The sequence below is a fragment of the Camelus ferus genome, chromosome 6 (genome assembly GCF_009834535.1).
Source record: "Camelus ferus isolate YT-003-E chromosome 6, BCGSAC_Cfer_1.0, whole genome shotgun sequence".
Taxonomy (NCBI): Eukaryota; Metazoa; Chordata; class Mammalia; order Artiodactyla; family Camelidae; genus Camelus; species Camelus ferus.
Genome location: NC_045701.1, coordinates 22,383,903 through 22,399,171, shown reverse-complemented (window position 1 = coordinate 22,399,171; position 15,269 = coordinate 22,383,903). Strand labels below are relative to the sequence as shown.

Sequence of the window (15,269 nt, the reverse complement as noted above, 5' to 3'; positions counted from 1 at the left end):
ACACTGTCTAAAAACACTTTGTGTTGGCATAAAACATTTACTATATTGATTTTGTTCTATGACCTTCTTTCACACTTCAGGATTTCCATAAATTAAAGTTATTTGAATAAAAGTCATTATTAGGAGGAAGGTCACAAGTGGCTTGGGAGTTTCTGTAATCTCTACCTTTAGTTCACTTAACTGTGTGGCAATAACTTGACTGTGAATTACTTAAAACCTTAAAAAAAAATAACCACATAGTCTGTGAGAAACAATTCATGCCAACTGGTTAGTAATAGAGTCCAATTCATTTATTTTTAGTCTCTAGCTTCTGGTGTGTGTCGTGTGGTACGGCGAAGGTGTTGAACAGGTTTGGGAAGTAAGTATTACAGGCTGGTGAGGTTTTGTTTGTTTGAAAGGGTGTAGTGATATAGAACTAGTGTGGGTTTCTCTGAAGTTGCAACCAAGAGCACAAGCCTGACAAAGGCAATTGCTTGAGAATGGTTTCCTGGGCTAAAATGTAAGTGGAAGTTCAACTTCAGGCTGCTCCTGGCTCAGAATACAGGACCCGCCTGCATGGCCTTCACCTGCATTACCATGGTGCCTGAAGGTTCTGTCATTACGGAAGACCCTGCAACTAACATCTTTAGCTAGTTTTGGATGAGGTGATTTGTAAGGCTCTGTGCTTTCCCTCCCAACTTTTTATGATGAAAAATTTCAAATATATAGAAGAGTTAAAGTAGTATAATGAATAACTATATACCACCCACCTTAATTCAACAGTTGTTAACATTTTGCTATATTTGCTTTGTCTATTTGTATATATAAATATATATATAAATATAAATGATATATGTATATATTTGATGAGCCATTTGAAAGTTGCAGTTGTCAGAACTCTTCACCCCTAAATCTTTATGTATCTCCTGAGAATAGAGATTTTTCCTCCATAACCACAATACTATTATCACACCTAGGAAATTTGACAGTAATTCTATAAATATTGTCTCTCTTTCAGTCCATATACAAATTTCCCCAGTTAGAAGAAGGTAGTTGGGGTTTTGGGTTTTTTGAGAGAGGGGGTTAAGTCTTTTAAGTCTCTCTTAACCTATAGATTTCCTGAGAAAATAGGCCAGCTCTTGAAGTCCTCTTACCAGGGGAAACATGAAATGTTGGGGTGTGGAGTGTTTAGGAAGAATAGTTAGGGGTGCAGGCTTCAACTTCTCAATCTTTTATCTAGAGTTACCTATGGTTACACATATACACTTTACCTAGATTACCAATCTGTTCTTCTGCATTAAGATTTAAGATAAAAGCAAGGTCAAAATAACTTTCTTACTCCCTTTAATTTTTATTTTTCACTCTGGTTTTCCTCCTTAGTGCTTGGCATTTCTCTGAAATGCCGTCTTTGAGCACGAGGCAGTGATGATAGAAAGGTTTGTAGTCAGGAAGATTAGTGGGGTCTTTTAAGTAATCTTTGAACAACAGGAACTAATTATTTGCCCATCAGTGGAGAAAAATATAGCTTCATTCAAGATATGCCCATGTGCACAGCGTTTTCTGAGAGTAAGTGTCAACTCGTGAGGCTTCCTTTGGGTTACCAAGAATGGTTTGGGGCACCTGTGCTGCTAGCCTAGTGCTTTCTGGGGAAGATGGCTTACTGGAAACTTGCCTTGCCTTCATTCGTGGCAGTTCCAATACCTCTCTGCTACTTGAAGTTATTCAACTCTACACCTTGGAGATTGTTTTACATTCTTTATCGCAGTGGATTTAGCACCTAAATTAAAGCCTGCTTGCTTTTTCCTCCTCTCATACTAGTTCTTCTTGTTTGTTTGTTAACAAAGCTTGTTGTAACAATGTCATTATAACATTAGTTCTGAAATTTAGGAGCTAGAAGGGGAGGGTATAGCTCAGTGGTAGAGTGTGTGCCTAGTATGCATGAGGTCCTGGGTTGAATCCCCAGTACCTCCATTAAAAATAAGTAAATAAATAAAAACCTAATTACCTCCTCCCCCCAAAAAACAAACAAACAAATTTAGGAGCTAGATTGAGTTATAACCATATTGAGTTGTGTTAAAAGTTGGCATCTGGTTGTACATTTCTCTACTGATATCCATACAGCCCAGTTTGTCCAGGAGGATAGTAGTTTTATGGTGGTTTGGCTACTTATTTAGATATTTATTTTTAACATATTGGTGAATTGTGAACTCAAGCAACCATAAACTGATCTCTTTTTCTGAAATGGGGTGTAATGCCATACGAGGACTCACTTGAGGAAATTTTAAAAATCATACTATTTCAGTGCCCATTTATTTCAGATGATGTTCTAGGTAAGAAAGGTATCTGTTGGCTCTTGTTAGTTGAAGGAGTTGGGCTAGATGACATTTCTTCCAGTTTTAAAATTTTATAAATTACTATACATACTTACATATGCATAAGGAATTTCTAGAAGGATTCACATAAACTGGTAATAGTGTTTCCCTCTGGCGAAGGAGACTGGAGAACTTTGTTGTTAGGGAGGCTTTTCATTATGTACGCTTTTGTACTATTTGCATTTTTACCATGTGCATAGATTATTTTTGCGAATTAAAAAAACTACAAAGAAATACAATTTGAATGTTTTCCTTGTTAAAGAAAAGTACTCGTAAGTATATAGTATTCTAAGTACTAAAAACTGATGCACTGGACTAAATATTACACAGTTATTAAAAAGGACTCCAAAGCAATATAGAAAGGTTATGAATTAATAAATGAAAAATAAGCTATTACAACTATATAGAGTACACAAGTGACTGATACTAGATGGTATATGAAGAAATGAAAACAGTGGTGTTGAGATTGTGAACAAATTTTGTCTTTTCAAAAAATCTTTTGGGAAAGTTACTCATTCTGTAACTTACTTATTTTATTAAGACTAAAGGGAACTTTAGTTCTAGAGCAGTCTTTGAGGTCCGAGGCCAAAGCCAGGGTAAACTGGTCAGATTCCTGAAGAAAATGGTTGTGGCTGGCAGAGTCAGGAGAAAGGTGGAGATAATTAGTGCAGCAGTAAAATTGTACCTGCAGGCTCACGATGTAAGGATAATAATGATAATTGCTAACCTGAGTGCTTACCAAGTGCCAGACACTTTGCCAAGCACTTTTCTCTCATCAGCTTAGCTAGTTCACCCCACAACCGCATTTTCTCAGCTGTCACTGGTAAGCAATGGTGCAGTTATTAGAATCAGTCTGTCAGCTTGGCCCTCATGAGAGCATATTGAGTTACTCACACCCCCCTGGCTGGCAGGAAGGGCCACAACTGCTTCCTCAGTGCCTGGACCCCTGCTGGCTCTGCCCTGTCTGGGGATGGTTCTGCCTCCTTCTCTGCTCTTTGTGCTGCTTTGAGAGCTAGTCCAGAACAGAGCCCAGCTGGGTGAAACCTGATGCTGAAGAATTCTCAGCTGCGCCCAGTGTGTCCTCTCATCCTAGCTCTGGGCCACTCACTTCCTGTTTCTTTGTGCGTGCCCATCTGTTTGCTCCCATTGTTCCTAAAACTGCAAGTGGATTTTTGTTTCATGAGCTGAGGGAGGAGGACAACTGTTAGAACAACCTCAGCCACCCCTTTATCCCTGAAGGTACGCCTGGGACAAAGTCCACACTTGCCACACCCTTTTTGGCTGTTGTCTTTTCTCCTTTGATAACTTTTTTTTCCCTCCTACCTCCAATCTGCCAGAAGACTAAACCATTTACCAGAAATTCCTTCTTGCATCTTCAAAATTTTATTGTACATGTAGTTATCATCTCCTATCAGTTGTCAGCTTGTGCCTGAGTTAATACAAAATGAGGAGCAAAATAGCTTCCTTGTAGATGTCATCTGATGATAACACGACTGTTTTACAAATTGCCTGATTTGCTTTCTTAGAGCCCATTCTTATACTGGGAACTCAATGGAGCCCTTGCAATCACAGAGAAGAGGCTGACCCAGGGCTGTGGTGATGTTTTACCCAAAGATCTGTCCTGAGTGAAAAGATAAAGCTATTAATGCTTGGTGCAGGAGTAAACCAGATTTTTAAAATACAATCTGTTTGACATATCCCCATCTTTTATTCAGTTCGTGTTACCTATTCAGCTGTGCCAGCCTGAAACATCAAACTGATTAATAGGAATGTGTTTTTAATCAAGGCATGCATTTTCATGGCCTCTAAGTCAGGGCACTGAAAGCTGAAAGTTTCATAATTTCCTTTTAAAGTAAATTTGGCTTTGTTTTGTTAAATCTTAACCATCTGACATTTAACACAGGAGTCTTAATTAAGCCTAGACTTCATTACTGAGAATCAACTTTTACTTGTGATTTAGTTAATTTTCTAACTCCTTTCATTCTTTAGCTTTAAAATTTTGTGCTTTGACACCCTAGAGGTAGAGTGGAGACATCACCCTACTTTACTGACTTTAATGCATTTCACGGTGGGCTGGGACTAGAAAGACAACTGGCTTCTGAAGAGCCATACTCAGGTTCAGTTTGAGTGGAGGGTGACTTCTCCATCTGGGACTAATTTTGTGTTCTTTAGTTTCCCACAGTCAGATCACCCGTCTCTACAGCCGGTTCACCAGCCTGGACAAAGGAGAGAATGGGACTCTCAGGTAGGCAGTTCCTTTCTTTATTTTCTGGCAATGTCTGAATAGCTGCCTTTGTCCAAGAGCAGACACAATAGGCTTTTGGCATTCAGAGGGCAGGGACCATTTCTTCACTCATCTTTAGCATCACTGATCCACAAGGGACTTAAATAAACAGAACAATGGATTTATGTTTGTCACCAGATGTTTGCTGCATTATTGCAACTCCCCTTAATTTGGGTGGCTGTTGTTCTGGTCCTATGAACATACCTTTGAGAATTTCAGCTCTCTCTGCTTGAGTTTTCCTACAGCCCTTTCCCAAACACAGTAACTTTTAGGAGGCTCAGCCATAGCAATCCAAGATGGTATGGTTGTTTTGTCCTCTCTCCTCTCATTTCCCAGACCAACCTGTAACCCTTGGGTGCATCAATTTATATGTATTAATGATAGATAAGAAGTTTAGTATTTTAGTCTAGAGCAGTGGATCTCAAATGAGGGCTATTTCCCTTGCCCCAATGGCCAGATATCTGGAGACATTTTTGATAACTGGGGAATGCTACTGATGTCAAGGAATGCTGCTAACCATCCTACAATGCACTGGACAACTCCCACAAATGTCAGTAGTGCTAGAGTTGAGAAACTGGTCTAGAGTAAGTAAAAATTTCAAGTTTTTTTTTAATGGAGGTACTAGGGATTGAACCTAGGACGTCATGCATGCTCAGCATGTGCTCTACCACTGAGCTATACCCTTCCCCCACTATATGATTTCAGAGTAATATAATGCTGTATCATTCTATGTTTGTAATTGTCTTCTCATAGTCAAATGAAATATCACTACCTCCCAGCCTAACCCTCAGTAGCAGCATTTTGTTACTGTTTTTCCTCAGCTTTGATTGGTATAGAATGAAGCTGTTTTCCTTTCTGGCGGCTGGCAAGAAACAGTTTAGGACTTCTTTGGAAGTCGTCTAGCATAGGTGTGGTCTGTAGCATAAAGGGGGAAGGAATATAATTGCTAAGCCTTTGTGCATAATCCTAATCAGAAGAGCTAGAGAATACTGGTAAATCCACAGGGCCATGTTTGTTTAGGGCAAAATCAGGCATCACTGGAAGCAGAAATTGACCAAAACCATGCTGCACAGTCACTAGAGTCAACGACTATGGAACACCTATCATGTACAAAGACCACAGTAGGTCCTTTTTTCTTAGTCTTTTTTTTTTTTAATTGAGGCAAAATACATATAACATAAAATTTACCATTTCAGAGTGTACAATTTAGTGGCATTAAGTACATTTACAACATTGTGTAACTACATTGTATAACTACATCTACATATTACCGCAGTGTAGTTCCTGGACATTTTCATCATCTTGGTTGGAAACCCCATACCCATTGAGCAGTCACTTCCCATTCCTCTCTGGACATTTCGTACAAATGGTATCATACTTTTGTGACTAGCTCTTTCATTTAACGTGATACTTTCGAGGTTCTTCCATGTTGTAGCATGTATCAATACTTCATTCCTTTTTATAGCTGAATAATATTCCATTGTGTGCATATACCACATTTTGTTTATCCCTTCATTAGTTGGTGGACATTTGGGTTGTTTACACCTTTTGTCTATTATGAACATTTTTATGTGGACTTATATTTTAGTTCTCTTGGGCATATACCTAGGATTAGAATTGTAGGTCATATGGTAATTTTATGTTTAATTTATTGAAGACCCACCAAACTGTTTTCCACAGCACTGTGCTGTTTTACATTCCCCCCAGCAATGTGATGAGGTACATATTTCTCCACATCCTCGCCAACACTTACTTATCTCTTGATTCTAGCTATCCTACTGGATGTAAGTGGTAGATCATTGTGGTTTTGATTTGCATTTCTCTCATGGCTAATGATGTTAAGCGTATTTTTTACGTACTGGTTGACCATTTGTAAATCTTTCTTTTTGTTGTTGAGTTTTTTTTTATGGTCTAGATACTAGACCCTTATCAGATATATGATTTGCAAATATTTTCTCTTACTCTGTGGATTGTCTTTTCACTCTTTGTGGTATTCTTTGAGACACAAAAGTTTTAAATTTTAATGAAGTCCAGTTTATCTAATTTTTCTTTTGGTGCATGTATTTTTGGTATCATCTAAGAAACTGTTGCCAAATTCAAGGTCATGAAGATTTATCCCTATATTTTCTTCTAAAAGTTTTATAGTTTTAGCTCTTATATTTAGGTTGATTCATTTGAAGTTATTTTTTGTGTGTATAAGTATATACACACACAAAATTTTGTGGTTTGTATATACAAAATTTGTGTGTAGCGACAGATAGATATGTAAGAGTCGAACTTTTTTTTTTTGCATGTGGATATCTAGCTGTCCCAGCACCATTTGTTGAAGAGACTATATAAATTTGTACTTGAAAAAAACCAGATTAGAAATCTCTGTTTTTCCCTTCAGTCCAAATACTTAAATAATTTACTTGAGTTTGGGATTACATCTTCCTCATAAATTCAGATTTTAACCACTAAGTGAAGATAACGAATTCACATTAGTTCTGAGTTCTTTTATTCTTCATAGTAAGTGGGTGATTTGTAAATGTGTGTTTTAATCACTTTCACTATTTGCTGGAAAACAATGGAAAAGCTTTTGTAAAAGGAGCTGTTTATCCTCAGAAAAGGTGAAAACTTTCTTGGTGTCAGGTAATGTTATCTGCTCCTTAAAATCTAGGTAAAATTTGCTTGGGCTCTAAAACATTATTTCACACTACGGAAAGCCAGTGAACTAACTTCACTCATTTGATAGGTATTTATTGAATACCTATGACACACTAGGCGCTGTTTTCAGTTCTGATTTATACAAATTTTTTGTGCAAAGGAGGTGGTAGCAAGTGATGGGGTAACTTTTGATTTCATGGTTACCTGGATCTAGCTGATTTTTTTATATTCAGCTTTACAAAGCACTTGGCCTTAAATCTGTTCTTTGATCTCCATCTTAGCGTAAATTATAATATGAGAAAAGCCCCAAGCCACCTTGAGTACAAGAAGAAATTACTCCATTGTACTACATAGTAAACAACTAGAATATTACAGTTGACCCTTGAATAACACAGAGGTTAGGGGTGGTGGCCCACTGCACCCTCAAATCCCAGGATAGCTTACAGCCTGCACTTGGTATACCCAGCTCCCTCATACCTGCATCTGCAGATTCAACCAGTGGTGGATCCTGTAGTACTATAATATTTACTATTGAGAAAAATCTGCACATAAATGGACCTGCACAGTTCAAACCCTTATTGTTCAAGGATCAGCTGTATGTATAAGTCATTTTGTTGGATCCACTCACTATCAGGGATTTCACACTGGCTGTGCCTTCGGACAAGGACCATCTCAGCCTCTTGTCTGTCTTGTTAAATTGTGTTCCTCTCCCCACCAACCCCATCATCTCTTCTGCTCCCTCCAGCCTTTGGGATAACCTGCTAAACTCAAAATTCTTCTATATTACAGAGTGATTTAGCTCTCTCCAGCGTGTACTACCAAACTCAGCTCAAGGCTTATCTTGATCTCTCTAGAACCCATCAAGGTGCTCAGCCAAACATACAGGTTACCTCCCGTCTCTTGTTACCTGTAACAGAATCCACTTTCCTAAGAAGATTATTAGGAGAAATATTTTTCTTTACATTTTCTTCACTTTCCTCTTCTCAAGATGCTCTATGTCTGGGGCCTGAAGCCAAATTCTGCAGAGTGAGAGACTATAATGTACCATTCAAGGCATTCTGTATTCCTTTTTTTAAAATGTCAGTCTCGGGGAACATAAAGCAGAAACTCTGAAAGGCTTTGGTTAGAAATGGAGCTTCTACAAAGTGTTTTCAGATATTTGACCCAAAGTATGTTTTGTAGAACTTAGTTCCTTGGCACACCAGTAGGTGTTGAGTTAAAACAAGTAATAATCTTCAGATTGGTATTTCATAGAATATAAATATATACTATTGCCTCACAAATCTTAGTCTCTTCAGGTCCCATTTTTAAAACTTCTACCTTTTAAAAAAATTTTTTATTAATAGACTTTATTTTTTTAGAGCAGCTTCAGATTCACAGCAGAATTGAGCAGAAAATACAGAGAGTTTGCACATAGCCTTCCCCACCCACACATATATACTCGCCTACCCGCAACATCCCTCATCAGTATAGGTGGCATTATTTTGGATGAAATATTTCTGCTACTGCCATTGATGTTGGTCTTTGAAAAGGCAGCTGGGTCCTGTGAGATACCCTGAAATGGTCCTTTTTAGGTCAAGTCAGGATGAGAGCCTGGTCATTATCTGAACACAAAGAAGGTTTCTTTGGCTTAAATATCCACCATGCTGATCTAATCTGTGGTGTTAGATATCAGGATAATGACTGTCCTTTGGGAAGAGGAGCAGATAGAGACAAAGGAAGCATGAAGGAGGTGTCTGGATATTGAAGATAATCAATTTCATGATTTGGGTGCTGGCTTAATCTTGGTGAAAATTCACCATGCTGAATGCTTGTGATCTGTGCTCTTTCCTATATGTATGTTATATTTCATTAAAAGTTTACTTAAAAAATATCCTGTACATTGAGCAATTTTAATATTGGATCTTTGTCAGGTAATTTTTCTCAAATAATACTATGATGAAAAATATTCCTTGATATTAAATCATGCAGGTTAAATTGACTACAGGGGGCAGACCAGTAAAAGGAAAGGAAGTTATTACTGAAATTACTAGTTGGCTGTGTTGTTATATATCACTTAAATAAAGATTACCTGTAAATTTTAAGAGGTTATGTCCTGAATGATAGCCATTTATCTGTTTAAATCCTAAGTGCTTTTGAGATTCATTTTCTTGTTTGATTTTATCTAGAGGACAGATGATTTCAGTATCCTGGATAAACACTTACTTTGTACATGGTGGTGTCAGTCATTCCAGAATGGAGTTTCACAGTTGAGAACCAATTAGATGCCAATCTAATTCTCATTCTTTTAGTAGATAATCTTTTTTTCCTCTCCAAATGCTTCAAATATCCCCTCTTGATGTTCTGAAGTTTCACAAAGTTGTACCTTTTTGAGGGTTATTTTTCATTGTTCGTTTCTCAGTATCAGGTGAACTTTCTCTAAAAATATGTCCTTTAGCTGAAAAGTTTTCTTCTGTTATTTCTTTATTTCCTCCCCTTCTTCTTTCTTTATTAATTTTTATGGCATTTCTATTGCATGGCCACTGTGACTCAGTTTTCTCTCATATGTTTTGACTGTTTGATTTTTTCTGCTTTATTTCCTGGAAGATATCCTTGAATTTATTTTGTAGACCTTTTGATGAACTTGTTCACACAATCGTACTTTTAATTTCCAAGAAACTTTCTTGTTCTCTGACCTCTGCTCTATCGTGGTAGTTTATTTTTGTTTTACAGGTGCAAAACTTATCAAATGCCTATTGGGTTACTTATTAGAATCTTTCAGAACTCTCTTTGTCCCCTGAAATATCATTTTTTCAATTGATCTCGATCCTACTCTTTTATGCTATCAATTTTCCAAAAGTATCTGGTGAGCACTGGTGGTAGTGTAATCATGTTTATGAAAAAGCTTGGGTGGATTACTGTAGAAAACTGACATGGGCTTGTTTGTGGCTGGTTTCTCTGCAGGTCTTTCCCTGGATGAAAGGGCTGAGTCTAAGCCCCTTGTACTCTGAGCATGGCCAATAATTTGGCCAACCACTTTAGGGTATTTGGTCAGGGAGCAAGAGGACAGATTTGCAACTCTCTTCCCCAAACAAAAGGACTGTGTTCCTGGGGGACAACCTCCCACATTTGGCTGAAACCCTGCCCAGGTAGATATTTCAGTTTCTTTCAATTGCAGTTCTCCACTTTTATCCTGAGGACAGATGGTTTTATATTCTCGTGATGGGCACTGGCAGCAGTGGGTAGCTGGCCCATTCTTTAAAAGTTCCTCTTACTAATTTCCCTGAATGCTGCTTCCCTTACCTGGCAACTCTGAGCGTGGTACCTCGCTAAGACTGCAGGACAGAATGGCTCTCAACTCTGCTGCAGAGTTTCATGACCTGCTACTCTGACTTACTGGTTGCTACATTTGCATCTGACTTCCAGAATTTGTCAGAATCCCTTGTCTGCTAGTACACACCTCCCACCCTGGTTGTTTATGTCATGGGTATATTCCCAAGTGTACTGACATGTCCTTCAGTTAGAGAAAGAGAGGAGGTAAATGTGTATGCAGCCACTATCCTCAACCAAAAGTCAGATGCAGCCTTGCAAATAAGTGACTGGCCCCAGAATACTAAAATAAGTAGCAAAGACTGGATTCAGCAGTTACTGGCACTTTATATGAAAAAGATTCTATTATCAAAACAAAACCAACAAGATTATTTTATCAATTTAATTTAAAATATTAATTACATGTTTTAGATAATGGAAATTATTATCATTTCAATGTTAAGAAACATAAATAATTATATAATACATATAAATAATAAATGATTTATCTCTAATATACTATTTAAATATGGAAAACTATTTTCTTAATTGAACTGTGTTCCTGGGCGACAACCTCTCACAGATATGTCCAATTAACATATTTTAATGTCCTCATTATGTATAAGTCATCTAAGCATGGACCCTGGGTCCTTGAAATATAAGCAGTTAACTGTTAGGCTGCACCTCCACCTAAGAGAAGGAACTTGCCCAGTGAAGATCAGTGTAGGGGAATGGCACTTCTGATTACTAAAGATCTCTCAAACTCTGATTTCTCAGAGCATCCCTGTGCCTGTGAATGTCTGAAAAACCATTCTTCATTTTTTTTTACCATAAAGAATGCTGTTATACATGGTTCTGCTCTTAGATTTGCCTACTATCAGTAATAATGTCTTTCTTAAATAATATTCAAGGAGGATTTCCCTAGTTATACTATGAGGTTGAATATAATATTGGTATATTTTTTAAAAGCACACATAAATCTGCATTTTGAATGAATTATAACACTTGTGTGTAGGCCGCTTGAAGTATTTATTTTTCCTCATTAGATTTGTGTCAGTGGACAAATTTGAGAAGCTAAGTTATAGAGAAACTGTCCAGATGATCTCCATTCCACTATAGAATAATCAACAATAATAAACTGTATTGTTTAACAGCTTACAAACTAATTTTTTTTTTAATATTCTTTCATTTTTATGTTGATACTTTCAACAGTATTCCCCTCGGTTTTATAGACCCCATTGTATATACAATCTAAAATATAAGAGTAGAGTTAAAAAGTGTCAAAAGACAGGGTTAAGGTTCTTAACTGACATTGGAAGTCCAAGACTCATTGAGACTGAAAGAGTTCAGTCTAGGTCTTGGAACCACTACCTGATACAAGACCTGGTATTTAAACTTTTCACAGCTAAAATCACTTAAGCTTGTTAGACATTAAACTCAGGTATGTGACCTTGCAATTCAAATCAGCCTTAATCTTAATTTAAAAGGTGTAGTTATTGTTTCTTAACGTCTGTCAAACAAGAGGAGCTATATTTAGGTGATAATGTGGACTTTGTATTCTAGAACACATTATGTAATAAGAGCTTAGTACATGTTTGTTGAATTAAATAATCAGGACCTCAGTAATTTTGTTTATCTTGTATCATTTTAAGCAACCCAGTTATCTTACAGATGGCTTCTTCTGGTTCATGAATTAATATAAAAACAATTCCCCTAAGTGATCAAGGAAAGATTAGAATCCAGAGTTACTGTACCAGAGCTTTATGCTCAGTCCCCTAAGTCAGTTTCTACCTGTGTCACCCCCAGATGTGGTGGAGACGAGCTTGTTGAATTAATGAAGCACCCTGTAAATGTTAAACCACAGGAAAGCCAGAGAGTTGAAAGCTCCCTGGTAGAACAGGAACATTTCATTAGCATTTAGTACAAAGAGGTTAGAGGAATAAGTTTTATCTCTTCTGTTAGTAAACATCTTGAAGGCAGAAATCAGATTTTGAGTTTATATTCCTTTTTTCCCCCTTTTTATCTGGAAATAATTTCAAACTTACAGAAAAGTTAAAAAAATAATACAAAGGCCTTTCATATACCTGACACCCAGACTTACTAATTGCTCACGTTTTGCCACGTTCTTTAATATGTTGCATTTCCTATAACGAGGACATTCTGATATCAAAATCAAGAAATTTAGCATTTTGGTGTTCATAGCAGCACTATTTACAATAGCCAAGACATAGAAACAGCCTAAATGTCCATCAACAGATGACTGGATAAAGAAGATGTGGTATATTTATACAATGAAATACTACTCAGCCATAAAACCCAACAACATAACCCCATTTGCAGCAACATGGATGTTCCTGGAGAATGTCATTCTAAGTGAAGTAAGCCAGAAAGAGAAAGAAAAATACCATATAAGATCACTCATATGTGGAATCTGAAAAAAGAAGAACATAAATACAAAACAGAAACAGACTCATAGACATAGAATACAAACTTGTGGTTGCCAAGGGGTGGGGGGTGGGAAGGGATAGACTGGGATTTCAAAATTTGTACTGACAGGCATATGTGGAATAGATGAACAAGATTATACTGTGTAGCACAGGGAAATATATACAAGATCTTGTGGTAGCTCATAGCATAAAAAAAAGTGACACTGAATATATGTATGTTCATATATAACTGAAAAATTGTACTCTACACTGGAATTTGACACGACATTGTAAAATGACTAACTCACTAAAAAAAAAGTTAAAAAAAAAAGAAATTAGCATTTCGGCATAGTACTATTATGTAGTATTTCATATTCTATATGGTCCATAGTCCATTTTTACCTATTGGCTCAGTACTGTCCTTCATAGCTGTTTCTTTTACTAGTTTAGGATTATGATTGAGTTCAGTTGTGTCTCTTTAGTCCCCTTTAATCTAGAACAATTCTACAATTCTCTGCCTTTCTCTCTTCTTATGACACTGATATTTTGTAGATATATTGTCTATATTATAGACAGCTTTATGTTCTTGGCACAGAATATCAACCAAAGTATATTTTTAAAAAATATACTTATTAAACATTTTTTGGGAGAGCACCTTTCTTTCAAAAAGTTTTTTTAATATGTGTTTTGTTTTTTTTTTTAGATAAAAGAACATGCGCTTTGACTTACAGATTTCAATTTAAATTGCAGTTTTAAACAACAAAGTCCTACTGTACAGCACAGGGAACTATATTCAGTACCTTGTAATAGCCTATAATGAAAAATAATATGAAAAGGAATGTATGTATGTATAACTGAATCACTATGCTGTACACCAGAAGTTAACACAACATTGTAAACTGACTATACCTCAATTTAAAAAACAAAAACAGACAAATAAATAAATCGCAGTTCTGCCATTTTGTAGCACTGGACAAGTTACTTTATCTCACTGACTCTCAATTTCCTCAGCTCTAAAAGGATATTATAGATGAAATGTTGACATGAAGAAATGAGATAAAGTATATAGGTGGAGTTAGTGGGGCACATGATGCGTATACAGTGAAAGGTAACTAACAATATTCACTTCCGCAGACTTCCAAGTTGCGAGAGGATGGCTGCTCTTGCCATGTTCCAGGGATAAATACTTCTCTAGCTCTGGTCTATGGAAGGTGAGGGAGGAAAAGACAGTTGGAGTAAGGAAGTATGGAATCAGTTAGTCGTCACATTTTTTTTCTCTCCTTGGGTATAAAGGTGCTATGTGTCTTCTTACCAAGGATACGGAGGCCACTCTGAATTTTTCCTCCCATATTCACGCTCTACAGTATTTGGTACTTTGCTGTTGCTGTTCATTCTCCAAACTTAATACCTAAGTAGAAAATGGTAGTGTTCAAGGAATCATTTACAGGGACAGCTTAGTACTTGCTTGTCAGTTGGTTTATTGACGGACCTTGTGTGCTGAATTCACTGGAATGTGGCATAGTCAAAGCTGGCTTCTACTCCTGAGTTGGTGCAAGAAACACTTGGCAGCTATTAAAGTGCTATTCTTTGCAGTTATTTGGTATAATTTGCCACAGAAGTAAATTCCAGGAGGTAATATTCTTGAGAGGTTGTATTCTTGCATGACTGAAGGAATTCATGCTAAGGGCCAATGGTCTCTAACTCATGGTGATTCTCTTGGCAGCCGGGAAGACTTCCAGCGGATTCCAGAGCTTGCCATCAACCCATTGGGGGACCGAATCATCAATGCCTTCTTTCCAGAGGGGTGAGTCCCTGCAGTTCTTGGGCTTCCTTTCCGAGGCTAATCTGGAATAATTTCAAATTTACAGAAAAATTGCAAAATTTGCAAATAGTACAGAAGAACACTTGTATATCATTTACCCAGATGCATCTATTGTCACTTAACATTTCGCCTCATTTGTGTGTGCTCTCTGTCTCTCTCAGTCGTAGCTGATAAAAACATCATTCAAGCCACATACATAATTACTACAAATTTTCTCATAGCCTCATTTAAAAAATTTTAAAAAGACAAATTAAATTAACTTTGGCAAGGTATATTTTATTTAACTCAATATATCCAAAATATTATCATTCAATATGTAATCAATATTTTAAAATTATTATATTTTCATATTAAGTCTGAATTTAGTGCATAATTTACACTCACTATGCCTATCAAGTGCTATAATAATATTCAATGTAAAATATTATATATTTTCTTTTTTTCCCAGCTTT

The 15,269-nt window shown here is 36.8% G+C and overlaps 1 protein-coding gene across 1 annotated transcript in view; it reads left to right on the top strand.

Annotated features, from left to right (window-relative positions):
• The window catches only part of CHP1 (calcineurin like EF-hand protein 1), a 35,585-nt gene that overhangs the window by 3,190 nt on the left and 17,126 nt on the right, over positions 1–15,269 (top strand). The window contains exons 2-3 of the mRNA XM_006176632.3: positions 4,524–4,596; positions 14,719–14,799. Coding sequence (XP_006176694.1) covers positions 4,524–4,596; positions 14,719–14,799 — 154 coding nt within the window. The remainder of the gene's footprint in view (positions 1–4,523; positions 4,597–14,718; positions 14,800–15,269) is intronic.